General features: G+C 37.2%; 1 protein-coding gene across 4 annotated transcripts in view; it reads right to left on the bottom strand.

Moving 5' to 3' along the window:
- The window catches only part of LOC106090373 (uncharacterized protein DDB_G0292186), a 240,936-nt gene that overhangs the window by 202,796 nt on the left and 14,743 nt on the right, over positions 1–23,397 (bottom strand). For 2 of the 4 annotated variants that reach the window (XM_059367011.1, XM_059367012.1), the window contains exon 2: positions 10,963–12,996. In XM_059367011.1, coding sequence (XP_059222994.1) covers positions 10,963–11,851 — 889 coding nt within the window. In that variant the 5' untranslated portion in view covers positions 11,852–12,996. Of the gene's footprint in view, positions 1–10,962; positions 12,997–20,141; positions 21,049–23,397 lie in introns of those variants that run through there. The other 2 variants (XM_059367010.1, XM_059367013.1) reach the window with 2 other exon arrangements.

The raw sequence follows: 23,397 nt of genomic DNA, 5'->3' as shown, positions 1-23,397 counted from the left end.
AACATCTCAATGTGAAGCATTTTATTCATTTGCTTTATTTTTTGTTGTTCTCCTATAAAATAATTTATTATCATCTCAACTAGAGTCATTAAACCAAAAGCGCAATAACAATAACAACAACAATACCAACAGCCAATACAAAAAAATCAACAACTAGTTGTACTCGTACTTTAATGCGTTAATGAAAATTTATCGCATCGCATTTTTTTTTGCCATGGCTCTCGACATTGGTTTATGCCATGATATCTATGAACCTTGACCCCTTGGATTTATGTCTTTGGATTCATGGCTTTTTAATTTCAATTTTGATTATGTACTTCAGCTATTCTGCGTTCCTCCCCCTTTTTTTGGCTTTCCTATAAAAACAAGCTATCATTTCATATTTGCGTACTTATCTTTACAGTCAATGGTTAAGAAGATAATTTTAAACAATTTAGTTTGCAGAATATTTGTTGGGAGCAATTATGAAGTATGTAGATTCTTATGAAGAGTTTCAAAAGAGTTGGCAGTGGCCCTTGAAGTAAAAGTCGAGTGATATACATATGTGACACCTATATCTAAATCTGTGCCGATTTCTTTGAAATTTACCACTAATACCGAGAGTCATAAAAAAATACTTGGTGTCAAATTTCGAGATAATCGGTTAGCAAATCAGCATTCGATTGCAATATTTCTCAAAATCGGACGAGCATATATATGGGAGCTATATCTAAATCTGAACCAATTTGGAGCAAATTTCTCAGATATTGTGGTAGTTGTAGAAAAAAGCGTTGTACAAAGTTTTGACAAAATTGACCAATAAATGCGCTTGCAGTGGCTCTAGAGGTGAAAATCGGGCGATATACATATGTGACACCTATATTTAAATCTGTCCCAATTTCTATGAAATTCTCCAGTAATGTATAAAGTTATAAGAAAATTCCTACTGTCAAATTTCGAGAGAATCGGTTAACAAATGAGCACTTTATTGCAATATTTCTCAAAATTGGACAAGCATATATATGGGAGCTATATCTAAATCTGAACCGATTGCGAGCAAACTTCTCAGATATTTTGGTAGTTGTAGAAAAACGTGTTATACAAAGTTTTGGCAAAATTGGTCAATAAATGTCCTTGCAGTGGCTATAGTAGTGAAAATCAGGCAATATATATATATGGGAGCTATATCTAAATCTGAACCGATTTCTATGAATTTCACCAGTAATGTCTAAAGTTATAAGAAAATCCTTCCTTTCAAATTTCGAGAGAATCGGTTAACAAATGCGCACTTTATTGCAATATTTCTCAAAATCGAACGAGCATATATGTATGGGAGCTATATCTAAATCTAAACCGATTTTGAGCAAACTTCTCAGATATTCTGGTAGTTGTAGAAAAAAGCATTGTACAAAGTTTTGGCAAAGTTGGTCAATAAATGTGCTTGGAGTGGCTCTAGAAGTGAAAATCAGGCAATATATATATATGGGAGCTATATCTAAATCTGAACCGATTTCTATGAATTTCACCAGTAATGTCTAAAGTTATAAGAAAATCCCTCCTCTCAAATTTCGAGAGAATCGGTTAACAAACGTGCACTTTATTGCAATATTTCTCAAAATCGAACGAGCATATATATGGGAGCTATATCAAAATCTGAACAGATTGCGAGCAAACTTCTCAGATATTCTGGTAGTTGTAGAAAAATCGTTATACAAGGTTTTGGCACAATCAATAAATCGCTTGCAGGGGCTGTAGAGGTGAAAATCGGGCGATATACATATATGGCAGCTATATCTAAATCTGAACCGATTTCCATAAAATTCCACAGTAATGTCTAAAGTTATAAGAACTTTATATAGTCGGTTAACAAATGGGCACTTTTTTTTGAAATATTTCTCAAAATTGGATGAACATATATATGGGAGCTATATCTAAATCTGAACCGATTTCTATGAATTTCACCAGTAATGTCTAAAGTTATAAGAAAATCCCTCCTCTCAAATTTCGAGAGAATCGGTTAACAAATGCGCACTTTATTGCAATATTTCTCAAAATCGGACAAGCATATATATGGGAGCTATATCTAAATCTGAACCGATTTCGAGTAAACTTCTCAGATATTGTGGTAGTTGTAGAAAAAAGCATTGTACAAAGTTTTGACAAAGTTGGTCAATAAATGTGCTTGCAGCGGCTCTAGAAGTGAAAATCGGGGGATATACATATATAAATATATGGCAGCTATATCTAAATCTGTCCAGATTTCTATGAAATTCACCAGTAATGTCTAAAGTTATAAGAAATTCCCGCCTGACAAATTTCGAGATAATCGGTTAACAAATGAGCACTTTATTACAATATTTCTCAAAATCGAACGAGCATATATATGGGAGCTATATCAAAATCTGAACAGATTGCGAGCAAACTTCTCAGATATTCTGGTAGTTGTAGAAAAAAGCATTTTACAAAGTTTTTGGCAAAATTGGTCAATAAATGTGCTTGAAGTGGGGCTATAAATGCGCTTGATGTGACTTTAGAATTTAAAACCGGGCGATATCCATATATATATATACTAGCTGAACCGGGCCCGCTCCAAAATTATCCTTTGAATATTTATTTTCGGCAATTGAAGGCCTTTTGGTGAAATACCATGCTACGAAAAAGGTATATGCATATCGCTTAAATAACAGTATAACAATACAAGTGCCTTTATCTGAATCACTTATGATCTTTATTGGACCACGAATTCGTTCGGAGGGTTTAATGCCATTTTAAAAAGACTTTATTTCCGCCCGATATTCACATGATGTCCGATTTAGGAGTGTTTTCGGGTGTGAAGTGATCCCCTAGACAATAGGCCCTGAAAAAAATATCAGTCCCGAAAAGATGTCTTGTCTCAAATACCATTTATTTATACCCCATATTGCCATTGGTTTAAGTAGAGATTATAGGATGAGGCGTCCCCCAAATACTTGGCCCCAAATTGGTTATCAAATTAGTTTTCTAATCTCAAATACCTTTTATTTGAGCCACATATTGGCATGGTCGGCAAATTTTTACCCTTTGGGGGGTCTTTTGGGGAAAGAGCGGTGCCCCCAAATACATGGTCGCACATTTGGATATTCATATTCTACTCTCAAATACCTTTATTTGAGTCCCCATATTGCGATGATCAGTAAATAATTGCTGTTTGTGGTTTATTTTGGGAAAGTGGTACACCCCCGACATTATTCTACTGTCGGAAGCTCGTGAGGAGTAGTGGAGTTTAAGTCCAAGGATTATGTATTGTTCGTTTTTGGCGGTGTTGCGGCGGGTTTTGGCGTATGACTGCCACGTTTGGTGAAGGATTTTATGTCCCATGACTGTAACTTTAACAGGTTAAATAGGGTCGCTTTGAGATTTGTTACTGGGGCTATGGGAACCACTGCGACTGGGTCATTACAGGTAAAGATGGGGATTCGGCCTATGAACTTATTTCCAAAGGAGACAGCGGAGAGAACTCTTCTCAGATTGCTGCAGCTTGGATATTGGGTAGTAACACGCCGGTCTCTCAGACGGATAGGAATCCAGATAGGAATAGACGTTGTGCATAAGGGACTGCAGGTAATATTACCTACACTGAACGAGTGGCATTAAGGGCGGTTCAGATTTTCAGACATTAACGTTTTAACTGATGGATCGAAGATGGAGAATCGAACAGGGTATAGTATCTATTGCAGTGAACTCGATATAAACGTCTCCTTTGGGGTGAGAGATGATTCAGCGTTTTTCAGGCAGGGGTGTATGCGATGGCTACAGCAGCGGAGCTTATGTTGGATATCGACCAATCGGAAATTCACATTTTCAGCGACAGTCAGGCAAAGTTGCAGGCGTTAAATAAAACGTGCGTGAGATCCAAGGTCCCAGGCCTCTGTCGAGAGTTACTGAATACCGCCTACAGGAACACCATACCTTGACCTTATACTGGGTGCTGGGGCACAAGGATATATATGGAAATGAAAGGCCAGATGTACTTGCTAAGTCCGTAGTGAACCTCCCTCCTATGTCGATCATGGATGTGTGAAGAAGGTATAACAATGGGTCACACGACGGCCTACGCGGATGCTAAGAGATAAATCTTGCCGTCATCCTATTTCAACCTAACCTAACCTTAGACTCCCGACATTTAACCCAAATATGGTTCAGATGGGACTCTATTTATTGTAGATATAGCTGCCATATAGACCGATCTGGCGATTTAGGGTCTAAAGCCCATAAAAGCTCTATTTATTACCCGATTCAGATGAAATTTGACACAGTGACTTATATTAAGCCTCCCGTCGTCCGACCCTAATATGATAGAGATATAGACCGATCTTCTAATTTAGGGTCTTAATCCCATAAAAAGCGTATTTATTGCCTGATTTCGCTGAAACTGTGACTTGTATAAAAGTGCTCGGAACCTGAATTAAACATGATCCATACCAGAAACTTTTCGATATAACTATGGATATGGTATTGGAATTATAATAAAATAGGATGATTAATATATTCATTGTGGTGTGTATCCAAAGTTCGGCCGAACTTAACACGTTTTTACTGGTTTATTTTAATTTATTTTATTTTATTTTTTTTATTTTCATTTTATTTTATTTTATTTTATTTTATTTTATTTTATTTTATTTTATTTTATTTTATTTTATTTTATTTTATTTTATTTTATTTTATTTTATTTAATTTTATTTTATTTTATTTTTTTTATTTTGTTTTGTTTTGTTTTGTTTTGTTTTATTTTATTTTATTTTATTTTATTTTATTTTATTTTATTTTATTTTATTTTATTTTATTTTATTTTATTTTATTTTATTTTATTTTATTTTATTTTATTTTATTTTATTTTATTTTATTTTATTTTATTTTATTTTATTTTATTTTATTTTATTTTATTTTATTTTATTTTATTTTGTTTTATTTTATTTTATTTTATTTTATTTTATTTTATTTTATTTTATTTTATTTTATTTTATTTTGTTTTATTTTATTTTATTTTATTTTATTTTATTTTATTTTATTTTATTTTATTTTATTTTTATTTTTTTATAATATATGTTTATTTATTTATAGTTTTTTTCTATTTCTATTTTTTTGTTCTAATTTTGAAAGATCATCAGCTTATTCCTTCTATGTATTTCCATTGTCTTAGTATATTAAATCTTCGCCACTGCACTATTAATAATTTATTGGGTATAATGTATGTTTTTCATTTTTGTTTTATTGTGCTAGGCGACTTTTCTCATCTCTGTCATAAGTTGTTGCATAGCTGTTGTTGTGGCGGCACTTTCAATCTGTTTATAAAAATAATCGCTCACGTTATCTTCCAACTGATTTATTTCAGTTTTTTTTTTCTCAATAAAACATGTCCGCTTGTTTATATATTAGTGATGCTCTTTTGTTTCTTTTTGTATTCATTGCAAAAATTCATTTAAAACAAATTGCATGAAATTATTTGGATTTTTGTTTTCGCCTTTGGTTTATTGAACTCTTTGTTTATTTTTATTTAAATTTTGTTGCTGCTCTAGAAAACCGGGTACTTGCAAATTCTCCCTTGCTTCAATAACAAATATTGTTGTTTTTACCACTCTCTCGCTACTCTCTCACTCTCTCTTGGTGCAATTCATGTTTTCTATATGGCCCCGGGCCTTGGTCATTTAAAGTTTAATGCTCTCTGTTCTTGGGGTTGTCCTATCCCATCAATGATTGAAAGAAAGGCAAAAACAGGGAATAAGAGAGGGAGAACAAAGATAGTCAGACTATCAGCCTGTTTTTTTTTTAATTTAACTAAATTCCTTTTTTGTTCTGTTTTCAGATAAACAAGCAAAAATATTTTTTTTTTGTTTTACCGTTTTTTAAACTAAAGCAGGGGGAGGAGAGGGTAAGTAGAATTTTTTTAGCTATGACGTTAAATTAACTGTAGTATCTTTTGGGGTGTCACCCTAGGAGGGTTCACCAATGCAACTATGACTGATAATGCTCACACGTCATGTTATTAACTCTTTTAACTGATAATTAAAAGCTTTCTTTTCTCACAATTGTTGTTTGTTACCATGCTGTTATCATTTCTATACCTGTAATGAAAAAGATTGTCCCATGTGAACCCCCCCTTCAAAAAGGGGTCTCTGTGTTTTTGTATTGATGACTACTACTTGCTTTCAATGAGAGTGGAAGTGTTTCGTGTTTTTGTGAGAAATGCAAATATTTGTTTTGCATTTTTTTTTGTTTTCAAGTTCATTGCCATGCTTTAACCCCATTCAGGGCCAAACAAAAAATGTTTTGCCTAAATTTAAATTAATTCACATTTCTTTTGCCATATTAGAATAGAATTCTAAGTAGATTTTTATACCCACCACCATAGGATGGGGATATGCTTATGTAGTCATTCCGTTTGTAATACATCGAAATATTGATCTAAGACCCCCGCCCGTCTGTTGAAATCACGATAGGGGTAGAGCTGACAAAATATCTATGGCACTATCGATATTTAATTTTTTCACTGAATATCGATTGATATTTTTCCGATGGATACTATCGCAAAAGTTAAATTTTTTGCAAAATTAAACAAAAAAAAGCAATCCGACAATGAAAGTATCCTTCAGGATACATTACGCCTATAGAGGCCGCAATTATCATCCGATTAGGCTTACATTTTGTACAATGATGTTTTTCACGACTTCCAACTGATTTTATTAACCTTGGTTTTATTTTGCATTGATATTGCTTCTATATAAATCAATCTCCCGATTTTTACTTCTCATTTTCGTTTGAAATATAGGTGATGGGAAATTAATGATAGTATCGATAATATCGATATTTATCGAATATTGCGATTGACGATAGTTTGACAGCTTTAGATAATGGTCGAACCCGTAAAGCTAGCCGTTAAAAATTTTGTTCAGCCACTTTATATTGATTGGTCGTTGCGGATTGCAAATGGGACATATCGGTTCAGATTTGGATATATCTTCCATATAAACCGATCTCCCGATTTGACTTCTTGAGCCCCTGGAAGCCGCCATTTTAGTCCGATTTGACTAAAAACTTGCACAAAGTGTTCTGTTATGACTTTCAACAACTGTGCTAAGTACGCTCCAAATCGGTCTATAACCTGATATAGCTGCCATATAAACCGATCTCCCGATTTTACTTCTTGAGCCACTGGAAGCCGCAGAAACCGATCTTCCGATATTTTTATCCGATTTGACTGAAATTTGACACGATGACTTCTCTATGGTCTTCAGTATTCAATTCATTTATGGTCTGAATCGGACTATAACTTGATATAGCTCCAATAGCATTACAATTCTTATCCATTATTCTCCGTTTGCCTAAAAGGGGATACCGGGCAAAGAACTCGACAAATGCGACCCATGATGGAGGGTATATAAGATTCGTCCCGGCCGAACTTAGCACGCTTTTACTTGTTCGGTACCTAGAAGCTTTAATTTTTGCTGGTTTGACAGAAGTTTAGTATTTATATTGTATACATTTTTAGCACAATCTATGGTGGTGGGCTCCCAAGATTCGGTCCGGCCGAACTTAGTACGCTTTTACTTGTTTTCTGTTTGCTTCGCATATTTTTGGTAAATATTGCGCGTTAGACATTCGCTTGGTGGCGGCTGAAAATAAGCAGACTTGTGTTGAGTTGTTTGGTTGTATGAGTGTAAGAAGTGGAACATCTGTGGGGAAGCTGCCGGCCTGCATGTCTGCTGTGATGACTTTTCAATTTTTTTTTATGAACGCTTGTAGACAATCATTGATACTCATTATTGCATTTTATTTTAAACGATAAGCTTATTTTGTTGATAAGAAAAATAATTGAATATAACCTGGGAATTGCGGAAATTTTTTCTATTTTTTCTGTAGTGATTGTGCCTAACCAGATGCGATAATAAACCCTTTTTACTGCTTGCGTATGGACAAAGGGACAGTTTGAAAGGGTGACGTGATTTACGACAAAAAATATGAGAACACCTTTGTTAAATTTTGGTAAGTCTTGCGCTGTCCGGGCTAAGCTTTAGTCTCTTAGTCGTTTAAAATGTTGAGGCTCAAATTTAGGCTACACGTGTCGTATGAACTGCTCTGTTACATGGCGCCATCTAGTAAATTTTATATGTGTTCTCAAATATTCTCACGTTTTACAACTTGCAGTACATCCAATCGTTTTATAAGAATGGTAATTTATGTGCATTATTTGTTTTTTTTTTTTTATTTTTGGATCATGCCCTAAGTTTATACGTATATATGCAAATCACGCACAGTGGTATGGAGCAAAAAATATGAGACAACAAGTTGCCAATTTTGACAAGTTTTTTCATATAAAGTTGATAACAAATAGAAAAACAGAAAACTTTATTGTTAACGTTAGACAGAGAAAATGTGTTTGCTTTGTGTAATAGCTTTGACTGTTTTACTAGATCGCGATTTCGTTTGGTACCACCAAACTCATCGGTAGGACTTGTCAAAAAGGTATGTCTGCTAGACTGAAACTATGCTCTTAGTAGTATTTTCCCTTTGTAGTGCAGCAAATCTAAAAACAATTATTATATTTCTATCAAAATACTCTTAAGAGCATAGTTTCAACCCAGAAGACATATCCTTTTTGACAAATCCTACCGATGAGTTTGGTGGTATCAAACGAAATCGCGATCTAGGAAACAAGTCAAATGTAATTACAAAGCAAAAATACATTTTCTGCCAAACTTCTGTTTGTAATAGAGACAGACAATTCATACAATATCCGATTGTATGAACTATTTCAAGGCCAAATAAATTTAGCGCAAAATGTAGAAAAGCTTTTTCGGAAAAAATTTTTTTTTAATTTTTTTCAAAAATTTATTTTAAAAAAATATTTTTGGTATGCCTATACAAAACTTACTTAATTTAGTTTATTTTTTAGGAATTTATTTTATTTTTCTTTTATTTTTGGGTTTATTTCTTTTTCTAGTTTAGGAACGTTTTGGGATTGGAACATATTGAGTATAAGTGACTTTCGTAACTTTTTGCATTATCCTAAAAGCTACCCAAGTCGGAGCTGCAACGGCTGGTGAGGAAGGCAAAACAGACAGGAGATGAGGATAGGAGATAAGGTGCGATGTGAACTCTGACCTCATTTCGTGGTGGAGTACCAACATTAATAAGCGAGGCCATGCCATGGCAGAATTCTTGAATACTAACGACCTAATAACACTTAATTTAGGTAACACCGCTACTTTTGTCAATGGGATTAGGGAGGAGGTTTTAGATGTGACAATATGTCGATGACGTTCAGAATTGAAGGGTTTCCATGGAGCACTCCTCCTCTAACCATCGCTACATTAGGTTTAGAATAGCACGGCCAGCACCGAATCCAATAAACTTCCGTAATAAGTTGAAACCCAATGGACCAAAATTTGGAAGACTACTCAGAAGAAGACTTGGGCAAGATAGTTTAGATCGACCAAGCATAGAAGACATTGACGACAATGTCAATAGGATTACGACTGCATTAGTGGAGTCTTAGGGCGCCCCGGTAGGGGAGTTGGTAGCGTGCTTGGATTGCCAGTGCAGGGGTCGTGGGTTCGGTTCCCGCCAGAAGCCTTGGTCTGTCGCTACTGTGGTATCACAATGGACTTAAAATTGTCTAAGTGAGTCTGTAAAGGACTGCGTTCCATTTTAGCATTTCGTATTTAGAGGGCACAACAAGCCGGATACTGGCTTAGATGTATGTCCATAGTGGCATGGAGCAGATTAATGGCAGCAACCTCTTTTCAGGAGGATCTCCGAATGCCAGGCACCAGTGCCAACTGGAGTGAGGGCATTCGCGATTCGTTTTCCTGAGAGGGACGAATGGAGGGCGAATGGTGTCCTTAAGGAGGATGGGACCTCGATCTACACAGATGACTCCAAGATGGAGCAGGGACTGGATTATGGGTCTACTCTGATGCACTCAATATCAGTATGTCTCTGAGACTGCCGGACGAGTGCAGGGTCTTTCAGGCTGAGGTCTGTGCCATTGCAGTGGCCGCAAGAGAAACGCAAGGTAAAGTGCTAACCGCCCTCGAAACTCAGAATTTATGTGGACAGTATGGCGGCGCTCAAGGACTTGGGGTCGAGGATGGCGAGGTCGAGATGCGTAGCGGACTGTTTGGAATCCCTGGATAGGCTCCGGGCCGACGATGTGACGCTGACATGGGTTCCTCGACATGAGGGTATTCCAGGAAATGAGTGGACTTCTGCCCCTTGCGGACCACTCATCGACCTTGCCTACGTGCCATTTGTCGAGCTACTGAACACAGTAGATGGGATGGCCAGGGCGGTGCCTGTGGCGACGTGGGACTCGAAGGCGCTATGGCCGGTCATCGACCGGAGGCGGACGAGGAAGTTGCTGGCGTTCGGGGACATAACCGGACACTGTGCCATAGGCGCGCATGGGGATACCGTACAATGACTTCTGTAGAAATTGCCTCGATGAGAATGAGGAGGAGACTATTGAGCACTTGCTGTGTTCCTGTCCGGGTTTGCAGAGACGTAGGCTCTCCTTTCTGGAGAGCCGCGTCTTCTGTGATCTGGGCGAACTTGCAAATGTACCTCTGGTATCTCTATTGATGTTTGTTGAGGGAACAGGATGGTTCCGATGGGTGGGTGCCGCAAACTCCGGCGTAGGTAGATCCGTACTTGCGTAGAGACGGGAGGTTCTTCACCTTCCGCTCAGGTTTCTTCACTCCTCCTGTCTTTTTCTTTTATTCGTGTATAACTTCTAGTACGAGGTCTCACATTTTCTTTTTTTTTTTTCTTCCCTTTCTCTCTCTCGGGTACCACAATGGGCCAAAGAGGCCTCCGAGTGAACACACCTTTGGTGAGCTACCCATTCAACCTAACCTAACTTAACCTAAGCTAAATATATAATTTTTTTTTAATTTGATTTAATTTGTGTTTGAAACGCTATGGAATTGAAACATAATAAATACTCACTTTTCTTTTTATGTTGCTCCCGTTGTTTAATATCCTTTTTCACCACTTTCACACAAGCAGTGTTTGTAGTCGTTGTTATCGATGATGATGATGATGATGTTTCAGTCGATGCTGCTACTGTCGCTACGACTGCTAGAGTCGTTGTTGTTGATTTCATAGAACATTTGGAATCGGAACGTTTAATTTTCGGATGTTTCGTTAATTGTTTATTTAAAACTTTATCGAATTTTTCAGATTTCTTATGTGGAGCTACAGCTTTGTTAGCTGAGGCTGACGTTGGTTTGTTGTTGTTCTTGTTGTTGCTGGTATTGAGTTCCCCTGCTGAAGTTGCATTTAAAGTGTCTACCAAAGTGTCTTTGTTGATTTCATTTGGTGGGGGTGGGGGTGATTCCTTAGAATCCATAGACAGTTTGTTGGAGGCTATAGGGGCTTTGGTTGAAATCCCTGCATAATTATTACCCGGTTTTAAAGAAGGCCAGATGCCACCAGCATTATTTGCATTTGGATGGGGGCCTAAGCCCGGCAATGGAGGTCTGCCATTCATCATGGAGTTGTTGTAGAAATGCCTAGGTCCCTGATGATAATAGGAAAAACCCGAACGTTGGGGTGGCGATTGTGGATGATAGAAACGTTGCTGCTGCTGATGATAGCTGGCCATTTGACGCATATGATACATGGCTGCAGAGGAGGCATTTGGAGAGCCGCCGTGGGCATGATGATGATGATGATGATGTGGTGGTGGTGCTGGAGGAGCTTTTCCCATAAAATGACCTGCTCCTGGTACCATCATATTGGTATTGGGAGCACTATTTGCTGCTCCAATTGCTGCTGCTGCCGCTGTTGTTGTTGAGTTCATTGAGGGCACAAATACCAGATTATTTAAATTCATGGTTTCGGTGGGCCTGAAGCGACAATGGTGTTTCAATTCCACTTCGTTGCAACAGTTAATGACTTTGCTTTTGCAAATTAACAACTGCGAGTTTCAATTGGTGGGGGGCTATTGCTGTTGTTGCTATTCCTCTCCTCTATGCTGTATGGCTAGCTGGCTAGTTTGTCGTCTTCTTCGTCTTCTCTCCTTCTCTGTGGCTAAAGATTATGCCACTCGTGGCTATGGTGGGGCTATGTGTAATCAATCCACAAGTTGGAAATTATTAAATCAATGGCACGTACCAAGGCAGCGCGTGCTATTGACTTGAATAAACTTGGTACCGTGAGCCAAATATTGGCAGCAGTGGCGGGTGTATGGAGAATATGTTGTAGTTGTTGTGCTTTTCGGATTGGAATTGGACCACAGCGTAATGATGTTGACTGGGTGGAGGGCCACACACTTGCTCTAGTTGTTGTTGTTGCAGTTGTTTTTAAGGGGGGCAAAATTAACAATGAAGGAGGTGGGGCACGAGGTTGCTCTAGGTTGTTGTACTCCTCAGTGGCAGATTTTGTTTGTCTATCTTGTTGTTGTTGTTGTTTTAGTTTTTGTGTTTCGTTAACTACAAAATAAAGACGTTGCTGTTGTTGCCCTGTGCACATATTACGATGCGTTTAATCTTCTCAACTAATCCAAGGAAAAATTAAACGCCTTTTGTTATGAAGTGGGAAAATTTTGAAGAAAAAAACTGCGGTAACTCTGGCCAGACTTTTTCTCTTCACCTTTGCTGCCCTATCTTGGCTCTCAAATCTCTCTAGGGATATGACAATGCCGCTATGTCTGGTCTTGCTTTAGCCGGGTTGCCAGTTTGTCTCAAATTGTTTAGAAGCTGCTGCTGGTGCTGATGCTGCATTCGTAGTTGCATTCACCCAAACCAAATGATTTTGTGTTTCGCTGTAGGTTTTTTTCAACTATTCCTTAGGAAAAAATTTTCTTTTAACTTTTTCTCTGATTGGTTTTTTTCCGTTCTTTGATTTCTTTACGTTTTTTACACTTGTTCTTTTTTGTTAATATATTTTGATTTTCACTTGTTGGTTAAACGTTTGCCTCGTTCTTTGTTTAATAGAGAACAATTTTTTTGCTTGTTTCTTGTTGTTGTTGTAAATATTCTGAAAAAAGAAAATAAAGTTGTTGCTCTGCTCTATGGGTTGGCATTGTGAGTGGCGGTGCTGTATGGCCATAGAAGCTGAATGTTGGTGGCTTATTTGACTGCGGGTGTTTTGAATTGTTCTTTGTTTGGGAAATTGCATCGGTGACGTAAAAGTTTATTTTTATAAAATTTCAAAGAGTATAAATGGATGGTGTTCTTTTTGTTTGTTTTATGCAGCAGCAGCGGTGGTGTTTTAATGTTTTCACCATTTAATTTAGACATTAATTCACTTCCTCTTCTTTCTTTAAAAAACCATTAAATAATGCATTTTTGTAAAGAAAAACAAACAAATCAGCAGACACATGTAATGCATTTTAGTTTTATGAAAATGTATGGTTTTTTGTAGTCTCATGGAAATTCTAAAAAAATTGTCCGTTCGATTAATAATTTGAAATATAGGAAGAGAACAACATGGAATTGAAACAGTTTTGAAGGCTCTGTGCAATATTAATGGATGATTTTTGGGTAAATATTCAGAATGCCGGAAGAAAGGAAAATGGCATGAAATATATTTTAAGCTTAATAAAATTCAAAACAATAGCCAAAAAATTTATAAAATTATGGAGGGGTATATCGCCTATCTAACTATGGAATAAAGGTCATCTCTTTGCGTATGGTGAATTAAGAATAAAGCGATACCAGATGCCAGTCAACTGAGGCAGCTGATTTCAATGGATTACTGATTTTAAAAAATATCATACTTTTTTTATACCCACCACCATAGGCTGGGGGTATACTAATCTAGTCATTCTGTTTGTTACACCTCGAAATATTGATCTGCGACCCCATAGAGTAAATATATTCTGGATCGTCTGGACATTCTGAGTCGATCTAGGCATGTCCGTCCGTCTATCGCGTAAAGCTAGTCGCTTGAAATTTTCCACAGATACTTCTTAATCGAATGGGCCATATCGATTCAGATTTGGATGTAGCCCCCATACGAACCGAACCCCTGATTTGACTTCTTGAGCCCATAAAAGTCTCAATTTTCATCCGATTTGGCTGAAATTTGAAATTTGAAAGACTTGAGTTATGACTTCCAACATCCATGCTAAGTATGATCCGAATCGGGCTATAAAAAATTTACCCTCCATATAAACCGATTCCGAGATTTGACTACCTGCGCCCTTAGAAGACTTAATTTTCACAAAGACTTGAGTTATGATTTCCAACATCCATGCCAAGTATGATCCGAATCGGGCTATAAACAGATATGGCCCCCATATAAAACGATCCCCGGATTTGAACTCTTGAGCCCTTAGAAGCCTCAATTTACATCCGATTTGGAAGAAATTTGGAACAATGACTTGAATTAAGATTTCCAACATCCATGCCAAGTATGATCCGAATCGATCTATAAACAGATATGACCCCCATATAAAACGATCCCCGGATTTGAACTCTTGAGCCCTTAGAAGCCTCAATTTACATCCGATTTGAAATAAATTTGGAACAATGACTTGAGTTATGATTTCCAACATCCATGCGAAGTTTTATCCGAATCGATATATAAACAGATATAGCCCCCATATAAACCGATCCGCTCCAAAAGCAATGCCAAAAATCAAAAGTAGAAGGATCGGAACATTATGGGACTCAAATGAAAGGCAGTCGGGAGTAGAGTACGAATCTGATATTAATAATTGGGTCCAAGTACCTAGGTTGCTGACCCATGATCAAAACCGCTCCAAATAGGCATATTGGACGATCATGGATTTAAATGAAATGTACTCTGGAGTAGATTAAGAGTATGACATTAAAAATAGGGTGCAAGAGGGCCCATTCCCCAAAATGGGAATATAAGGGAATCTGTCTATATGGGGTTCAAATGAAAGGTATAATTTGTGCCCAACTATCCAAAGCCCCCTAAATAACATCAAATAAGTTAACAGGCCGATCATGATCAAATGATAGATATTTTAATGTAGCGTGCGAACCCAATATTCAAATTTGTGCACATGTGCCAGAAGGAGGTGGCGCACAATCTCACAAAGGGACACAAAAAAAGTTTAGCTAGTCTGTTATATAAAAACAAGTAAGTTCGGCCGGGCCGAATCTTGGGAACCCACCACTTTGGATGGAACACAGCATGCAAAATTTCAGCCAAATTGGGCAAAAATAGCGGCTTCCGGGGGCTAAAGAAATCAAATCGAGAGATCGGTTTATGTGGGAGCTATATCAGGTTCTTGACCGATTTAGACGGTACTTTAAATAGTTATTGGAAGTCATAACAGAATATTATGAGCAAAATTTCAGCCAAATTGAGCTAAAGAAGTCAAATCGGGAGATCGGTTTATATGAGAGCTATATCAGGTTCTTGACCGACTTAGGCGGTACTTGGCATAGTTGTTGAAAGTCGTAGCAGAACACAGCACGCAAAAATTGTGGCTTCCAGGGGCTCAAGAAGTCAAATCGGGAGATTGGTTTATAATGGAGCTATATCAGGTTACAGACCGATTTGGACCATACTTGGCACAATTGTTGGAAGTCATAACAAAACACTACATGCAAAATTTCAGCCAAATCGGACAAAAATTGTGGCTTCCAGGGGCTAAAGAAGTCAAATCGGTGGATCGGTTTATATGGGAGCTATATCCAAATCTGAACCGATATGGGCCATTTGCAATCCCCAATGACCTACATCAATATTTAGTATCTGTGCAAAATTTCAAGCGGCTAGCTTTACGCGTTCGACCGCTATCGGGATTTCGACAGACGGGCGGACATGGCTAGATTGGGTCCTAGATCATTATTTCGAAGTGTTATAAACGGAATGACTAGATTAGTATATCCCCATCCTATGGTGGTGGGTATAAAAAAAGTGGTGCGCTTTGTTTGTTCCGAATAGACTCAAAAATGACTTAACCGATTTTCATGAAATTATCACAGGTGGTTGAGTTTCCCCCTTCGGTGAAAAAATTGTACTTCATTTTGTGATATCCATGAGGGGAGTGGACCCTTCCCCTAACCCCAATTTTTAAAAAGTCAGATCTCGGAGATGGGTGCATCAATTTAAGTGAAATCTTAAATTCCCCCATGGTTGTAACCAAAAACATAAAATTGGTATAAAATTTTGGGTTCTAATAACCGGGGGGGACGCCCTACCTCAAATCCCATCCAAACGGGCATGTTTACCGGTTGGGACAATATGGGTATCAAATGAAAGGTAAGTAAGAGTAGACTACGAATTTGATCTAAGAATTTGACCCCAAGTGCCGGGGAGAGCTGGCCCCAACCCCAAAACCTGTCAAAAAAATTACATGGTTATCAATGGGGTATCAGATGAAAGGTGATTGGAAGTAGAATACTAAACCCATATAAAACTGTGAGGTGAAGTACTAGGGGGCCACCCCACCCCAAAGACATTTCCTAAGCCCATCGGGCCAATATACGATTCAAGAAAAAGGTGCTTGAGAAAAGAATACGAAACATATAAAAATTATGCCCTAAAGGAACATGTACACGGGACGGGACTATATGGGACTCTAATGAAAGGTATTTTAGAGTTAAATACGTATATAAATTATTTTTTGATTTAATTTTTTTAATATGAACCATGTCAAAAGATTGCCGCAAACACTTAAGGGTGTAGCGAGGCCTACTGGCCCAGCTAGTACATAAACGTGTGGCAGATAGATGTTTTTATATTATTTTCAAAGATAATTTGATGACAATTTTTTTTTATTTTTGTAGAAAATTTTGTCTTATTTTGTTTAAAGAAAACTAGCTGAACTTGGCCTCAATCCGCAGCGACTTCTTTTAATCTCTAAATCTAAGATTAGTTTTCTGCTTCCACATACCATTGATTGTGTCCGAAGGCGGTTTGGGGTTGTGGCGGCCCTCCATCAGATATTTTATCACATTAGTTTTTTTACTTTCAAATACATTTAATTTGAATCCCATATTGTAGGTCCGACCCTCCGAATTTTGCAAATCTTAATAATAATTTATTTCTCTTTTATAAAAATAGGAATGTTATATTATAAAGAAATTAATCCAACATTAATTTCAAGTAGCAATGCATTTTCATTACCATTTCATTACCATTGCACCTTATAGTCAGGGTACTTTGATTAACCTAAAGGTATAAAAATGAATTATAGTGCTCAATATTACCCTTCTGCTAATCACATTGTAGTCCGAAGCACTTCAAATAATTATGGAAAATAGAACCCCGAATCCTATTAACATTTGCCCTTCGCTTTTAATTACATAATTATAGCACCTCCCTCAAGGACTGTTTACAATATTTATAGTATAATTGGCCTATGGTGTCTGTGAAAAAAAATAAACATTCACATAGTGTTAAAAATCTAATGAATTGAAAAGAATTGATTATTTTAAAAAGTAATATCGAAGGGGAATAAAATGGAGGCTACCGTAGCGCAGAGGTTAATATATGCGCCTATGACTCTGAACGCCTTGGTTCGAATCCTGGCGTGAATATCCCCCTCCAAATTCTGGGGACAATTGTGAGGAACTACGCCATTTGAAAAAATGGTATGGCACTGCGGCACGCCGTTCAGGCTCGGCTATAAAAATAGGAGGCCCTTTATCATTGAGCCTAAACTTGAATTGGACACCACTCATGTGTGAGAAGTTTGCCCCTGTTCTTTAATGAAATGTTCATGGGCAAATTTTTGTACTCCTACATTGTAGTGGGTAAATATATCTGGTTTGGGGTGTATTTTGAGAGTGAGGTTGACCCGCAGACACTTGGCCCTTAAAGTAAATATGAGCTTCGTACTATACTCTCAAATACTTTTTATATGAGCCCCATATTATCATAGTCGGTAATAATTACTGTTTCATTTGAGCCCTATATTGTCGTGATTGGTCTATATATCCATTTGACGGGGAGTGCTTTTTGGGGGTGGGTTGGCACCTCAGACATTTCGTCCAAAAATGGATGTCACATTCATGGTATACTCCAAAATATCTTTCATTTAAGCCCAACATTAGTATTATCGATAAAAACATATGCACGGTTTGGAGGATGTTTTGGTGCTGTTTTAGTGCTCCGCCACTGTACCCTAGAAATATGTATCAAATTCGTTGCTTACTCCTAAAAACCTTTCATTTGAGCCCCATATTGATATGTTCGGGATATAAGTTCAGTTTAGGGGGTGCTTTGGGGCTTACCCACATACACTTGGCTCCACAACTGAATTCCTTACTCTCAAATACCTTTCGATTGAGTTCCATATTGTCATGATGGGTCAAATAACATATTTGAGGTGTTTTATGGTGGTTGAGCGCCACCTAGATCACACAAAGTATGATGCAGATTTTCCTAATCTACTCCCAAAATTGCTTTCACTTGAGTCCCATATAGCCATGGTAGGCTAATATGCCCAATTTGGGGGGTTTTTGGGGGTGGGGATACCTGCCATTATATGGACTTAAATTTTTTTTTTGGTATATTCGTAATCTTCTTCCGATTACCTTTCATTTGAGTTCCATATCGACATGAACTTCCCATATGTCTGTTTGGGGGATGGCTACTTAGATTTTAATACCATTTTCGCATTGTACTCTTCAATATCTCTCATTTGATACCCTATTTTACCTATCGGTCCACTTTTGTTTTTGGGGTAATTGGACAGGGTCCGCCCCTTCCGATATCAAAAAATTATATAGCCTATGTTTCCTTCCAGATCAACCAACACAATCTGTGAACATTTCGAGAAAATCGGTTCTGCCATCTCTTTTTTGTGAAGAAACGAACAAACCGAGTCCCATATACAATAGTCATGATTGGGTAGTATGCCCATTTAGAGCGTTTAGGTGGGGTTGGGGTGACACCCTATACTTCGAACTAATTTTGTGTGCCAGATTCGTAATCTCCTCCCAAATACCTTTCAGTTGAGCCCCATATTGATTGGAACGTTGAATTTGTCTGCTTGGAGGAGTCTTGAAGTTAGGGTAACTTTCGGGTACTTGGACCCAATTTTTAATACCATATTCGTATTCTACTCTGCAATACCTTTCATTTGATACCCATATTGTCCCAATTGGGACAACTTTGATTTTGGGTGGTGTTTTTGGGGTAATGGAGGAGGGTTCGCCCCTACCGATATCAACAAATTATAAAGCCTATTTCTCCTCCCTGACCATATTCGTAATCTACTCCCGAATACCTTTCATTTGAGTCCCACATTGTCTTGTTCGTCCAACAAACCTATTTTTGGGGGTTTTAGGGTTGGGGCGGCTCAGCAGTTAGTTGGACCCAATTCTGGATATGAAATTTGTACTTTACTCCTGAATTCTTTTCATGTGAGTCCCATATTGTCCACTTTAATTTTTGTATAGTACTTCTGGATTAAAGGGGTGAGTCCGCCCCTTTCGATATCAAAAAATTATATAGCCTAAGTTTCTTTCTTGACCAACCTACAGAATTTGTGAAAATTTCAAAGTAATCGATTCAGCCGTTTTTGAGTCTATACAAACAAACAAACCAACGAACAAACACAATTAGATTTTTCTACATAAAATTTTTGTAAATCTTTGTTTCTCAAGAAAATATGCCAAATTTTTTTTCTCCTTTCGTACCTACCCTAATACACTTCACCACTTTACACACAAAGCAAAAAATGTTGAAAACATTTAGGGAATGGCCTCGCATTGTGACCTCAATGTACCCACAACAAAACAAAGACAATGCAAATTATGTTCATCCATAATGGTTTTTGTTTGAATGGGGCGCGGAGGAACGAAATGGAATGGAAATTAGCAACTAAACAAACAATGGACAACTTGTTGTTGTCCGCCCACCTTAAAACAGCTGTTAACCAAAAAAAACAAAAAGCCGTTCATCTGTTAAAAGTGAAACGTTTTGGTAAATGAAATACCTTCGGCTTGTGTTTTGCGTGCCATTTGTATGAATATTGCCATGAAATTATGCCAATTTTCCAGGAAAAACAAATTATGTGTATTTTATTTTTACACCGTTGCAATCGCCACAAATAAGAACACGCGATTTATAAATGCCAGACATAATTTAATGCATATTTTTGTGTTTTTTTTTCTCACTCTCGATTATTTGTTTTCTCTATTCTACGCTGTTTTTGTTATCGCATTTTGCACTTCCCTTGGAAATTTTACCTTCAATTAAAAATTTACAATTACAATATTGTGTTCAGGGTATGTTGTTTGGATGTGCTTGTATGTAGTTGCATTTGTGCATATAAAATAAACATTTTGTAGTAGCGTTTTTGCTAATAAATTATTTACACACTTTTCAACAATATCCTCATTATTAAAGGCTATATTTTAATGATGTTTTTGTTGTTTTTGCTGGTGCTATTGACGTTTTGTTTGTTTGTTTTGTCACTCATTCAAATCACTCTGGCGTCTTTGTTTGAAAATCAGCTGATTTCACTTTCTTCTCACTAATCAATGACAGCATAAGACGGCTATGGCTTATGTTGTTTTGTGTGTGTGCTTTTGTGTTGGAGTAGCTTGTAAGTAGACGGTTAACTTTGTTCACACACACACCCAAACATTATATTCTCACTCACTCATAAGCAGTGGTGGCTTAACAAACAAAAACAAAAAAACACCACATACAGTTAGTGTGGGTGGGAGGTTGAAAGAAACAAAAACAACTTCTTGGTTATGTTGTGATTTTCTCTTGGGTGGGTGTTTGAAGGAATTTCAAAATTTGTCAACACTATTTCAACAGTGGAAATGGGGATTTTTAAAAAAATTCACATCAAAGCTTGACTTTAATAGCAAACTTTTTTCTTTATAGGGGGTTTCTCTTTTCTGTATATTTTTTTTTTTCGAAAAATAACCGAAAGATTTCCCGATAATGACTTTGCTTTAATCCACAAACTCTGGGAATATATATTTTTTTTTTTCAAATCTCAACAATTTTTATTTCCAGGTATTTTCCCCTTTTTCTTCGTAACAGAGACACTTTGTTGTTTTTCTATTTTTTTCTTAGAATTCACAAGCCTCGTACGTTATTTCTGTTTGTTTTTATTTTTTTTGTTCAACCAAAAAAAAAATTTTATACGTGTCTTGCACTTTGGGGAACTACAAACGTTTTGAATATGAACCGAACAACAAAAGATTTGTATTCGAGCGCCTCCTACAGAAACACTGAGAGTGTGGAAGCAACATCAGCAGCTACAGCGCAAACAGCTAGCCATTGTTTTGATTTTTTCTCATTTCGTTTCGTTTCGTTTCTTTAAGCGCGCTCACTCACCACACTCGCACATTGTTGCTCTTGAAGGCAGCAATACAAAAACACATGCACTTGTCCTCTGTACTTACCGTCTAGGCAATCATTAATCCATCCATTGTGTTAGCCCCCACCCCCCATATTTTTGCTTTAAACGGGCAATAGCATTTTAACAAAGCGATGGCCTAACAATATGTAAACATACCCACAAACGCCACATAGAGGCACATACGAAAATAAGAAAAAGTAAAGACAAGAAACCTAAAGAATAACAGAAGACCAATAGAAAACACAACAATGACAACGAAATCAACCATAACCATAATAACAAATTAATAAAAGCCATTGTCAACGCCAACAAATGCCTTTTGAGTTTCACACACACGCACTAACGCAGGAAAACGCTCTGGAAATGAAACACAACAGCGCTCACATATACTACAGCCCCCACGAGAGGTTTCTTGTATTGCGGTAAAAGCGCAACAAAATCATGTATTCATTGGAACAATATATACAATGTACATCAGAGATGGGATTGTGTAATTGAAGCAAAATTTGTATAAAACAAAAAGTATTGAAAGAATATTAGATGTAGAAAATAATTGTTTTCACATGGAATAACATTCGAAAAAAATAAATAACTTCCACTTTTTTAATGAGAAAAAATGTTGAAAATGATATATACAATATATATAAATATGTTTATAGAATATATGAAATAAAATGCAGAACAAATTCTGCGTAGAAATAAAATTTGGACTAAAATTCCTGTTCAAAACTAAAATTTTGACAAAATTTTCGATTGAAACAATTTTCCCGAATATTTTGTACAAAACGGATGCCTAAAAAAATTTATTAGAAGAATTTTCAGAAATTTTGTTTTTCATATAAATAAAATATAAAAAAATCTGGAGGAGGTTTAGGGTGTGACAATATATTCGTTTAATCTGGTCGATGAAGTTCAGGCTTGGAGAGTCTCCAAGGAGTACTCCTTCTCTGACTATCGCTACATCAGGTTTAGAATAGGATTGCTAGCGCCAAATCCGAAAGGATTCTGTAAAAAGGGGAAAACCAACTGGCCAAAATTCGAAAAATCAGAAGAAGACTTGGCCAAGATAATTTAGATCGTCCAAGCATAGAAGACATGGACGAAAATGTCAACAGGATGACGACTGCAACAGTGGGGTCTTTCGAAGATAACTGTCCTCTGCGAGAAATAACATCAGCCCAAGAAAAACCCTGGGTGACCGGGTAGATTCACAATATTGGGCAAGAGGTTGGCAGACTTACATCACAGCACGTTGTTAAAAAGCGAAAGTTTATTGGGATGTGTACTACACATTGCTCAAGGAATGCAATAAGATTACCAGAGCGGCCAAACGTGCCTTCTGGAAGCTTTTTTGCGAACAGGTCGATAGGGCCAATGACGCCGCCAAGATGAAGAAGTTTGTCTCAAAAACCCATGTCCAAACTGAAACGTTAGTAGACGACATTGGAGTAAGAGCAGAGACAACCAAGGACATGTTGAGACTTTTGATGAAAACTCATTTTCCACAGGAAACGATGGGACTCACTTAGACACCGGAATCTTAAAACAATTAGGTTGAATGAAGGCGTATCATAACGGAATGTATGGTCAAGGAAGCCTTGAGGAGCTTCAAACCATTTAAGTTACCCGGACCTGATGGAATATTTCCGGCGTTACTACAGAAAGAGGCCGATTATGTTCACAGCCAATATTTTCACAGCTTACCTAGGACCGAAAGCCTGGCAGAAGACAAGGGTGGTGTTTATTCTCAAGCCCGGCAGGCAAGTTATGCGACAGAAAAGCCTACAGACCTATAAACCGTAAGTCCTTTCTACCCAAAACCTTGAAACGTATTGTGGGTACCATGATAAAAAGTAGGACATCCAGCGAACTGCTCGGATACAAACAGCATCCCTATGTCAAGGGAAGGTCGGTGGAAACTGCCCTGTACGAGGTTGTGCATAAAATAAAAGAATCCTACGAAAGCACGTTGGTTGGGATTTTAAATGGGTCATATCGGTCCATGTTTTGACAAGCTCCCATATAAACCGATCTCCCAATTATATTTTTGAGCCTCTAAGAAGCGCACTTCTTATCTGATTTGGGTGAAATTTTGTAAGAAGTGTTTTGTTATGACTTCCAAC

Source organism: Stomoxys calcitrans, chromosome 4 (genome assembly GCF_963082655.1).
Source record: "Stomoxys calcitrans chromosome 4, idStoCalc2.1, whole genome shotgun sequence".
In the NCBI taxonomy this organism is placed as follows: Eukaryota; Metazoa; Arthropoda; class Insecta; order Diptera; family Muscidae; genus Stomoxys; species Stomoxys calcitrans.
The sequence above is the reverse complement of the archived record's forward strand: the minus strand, read 5'-3'. Positions and strand labels throughout refer to the sequence as shown.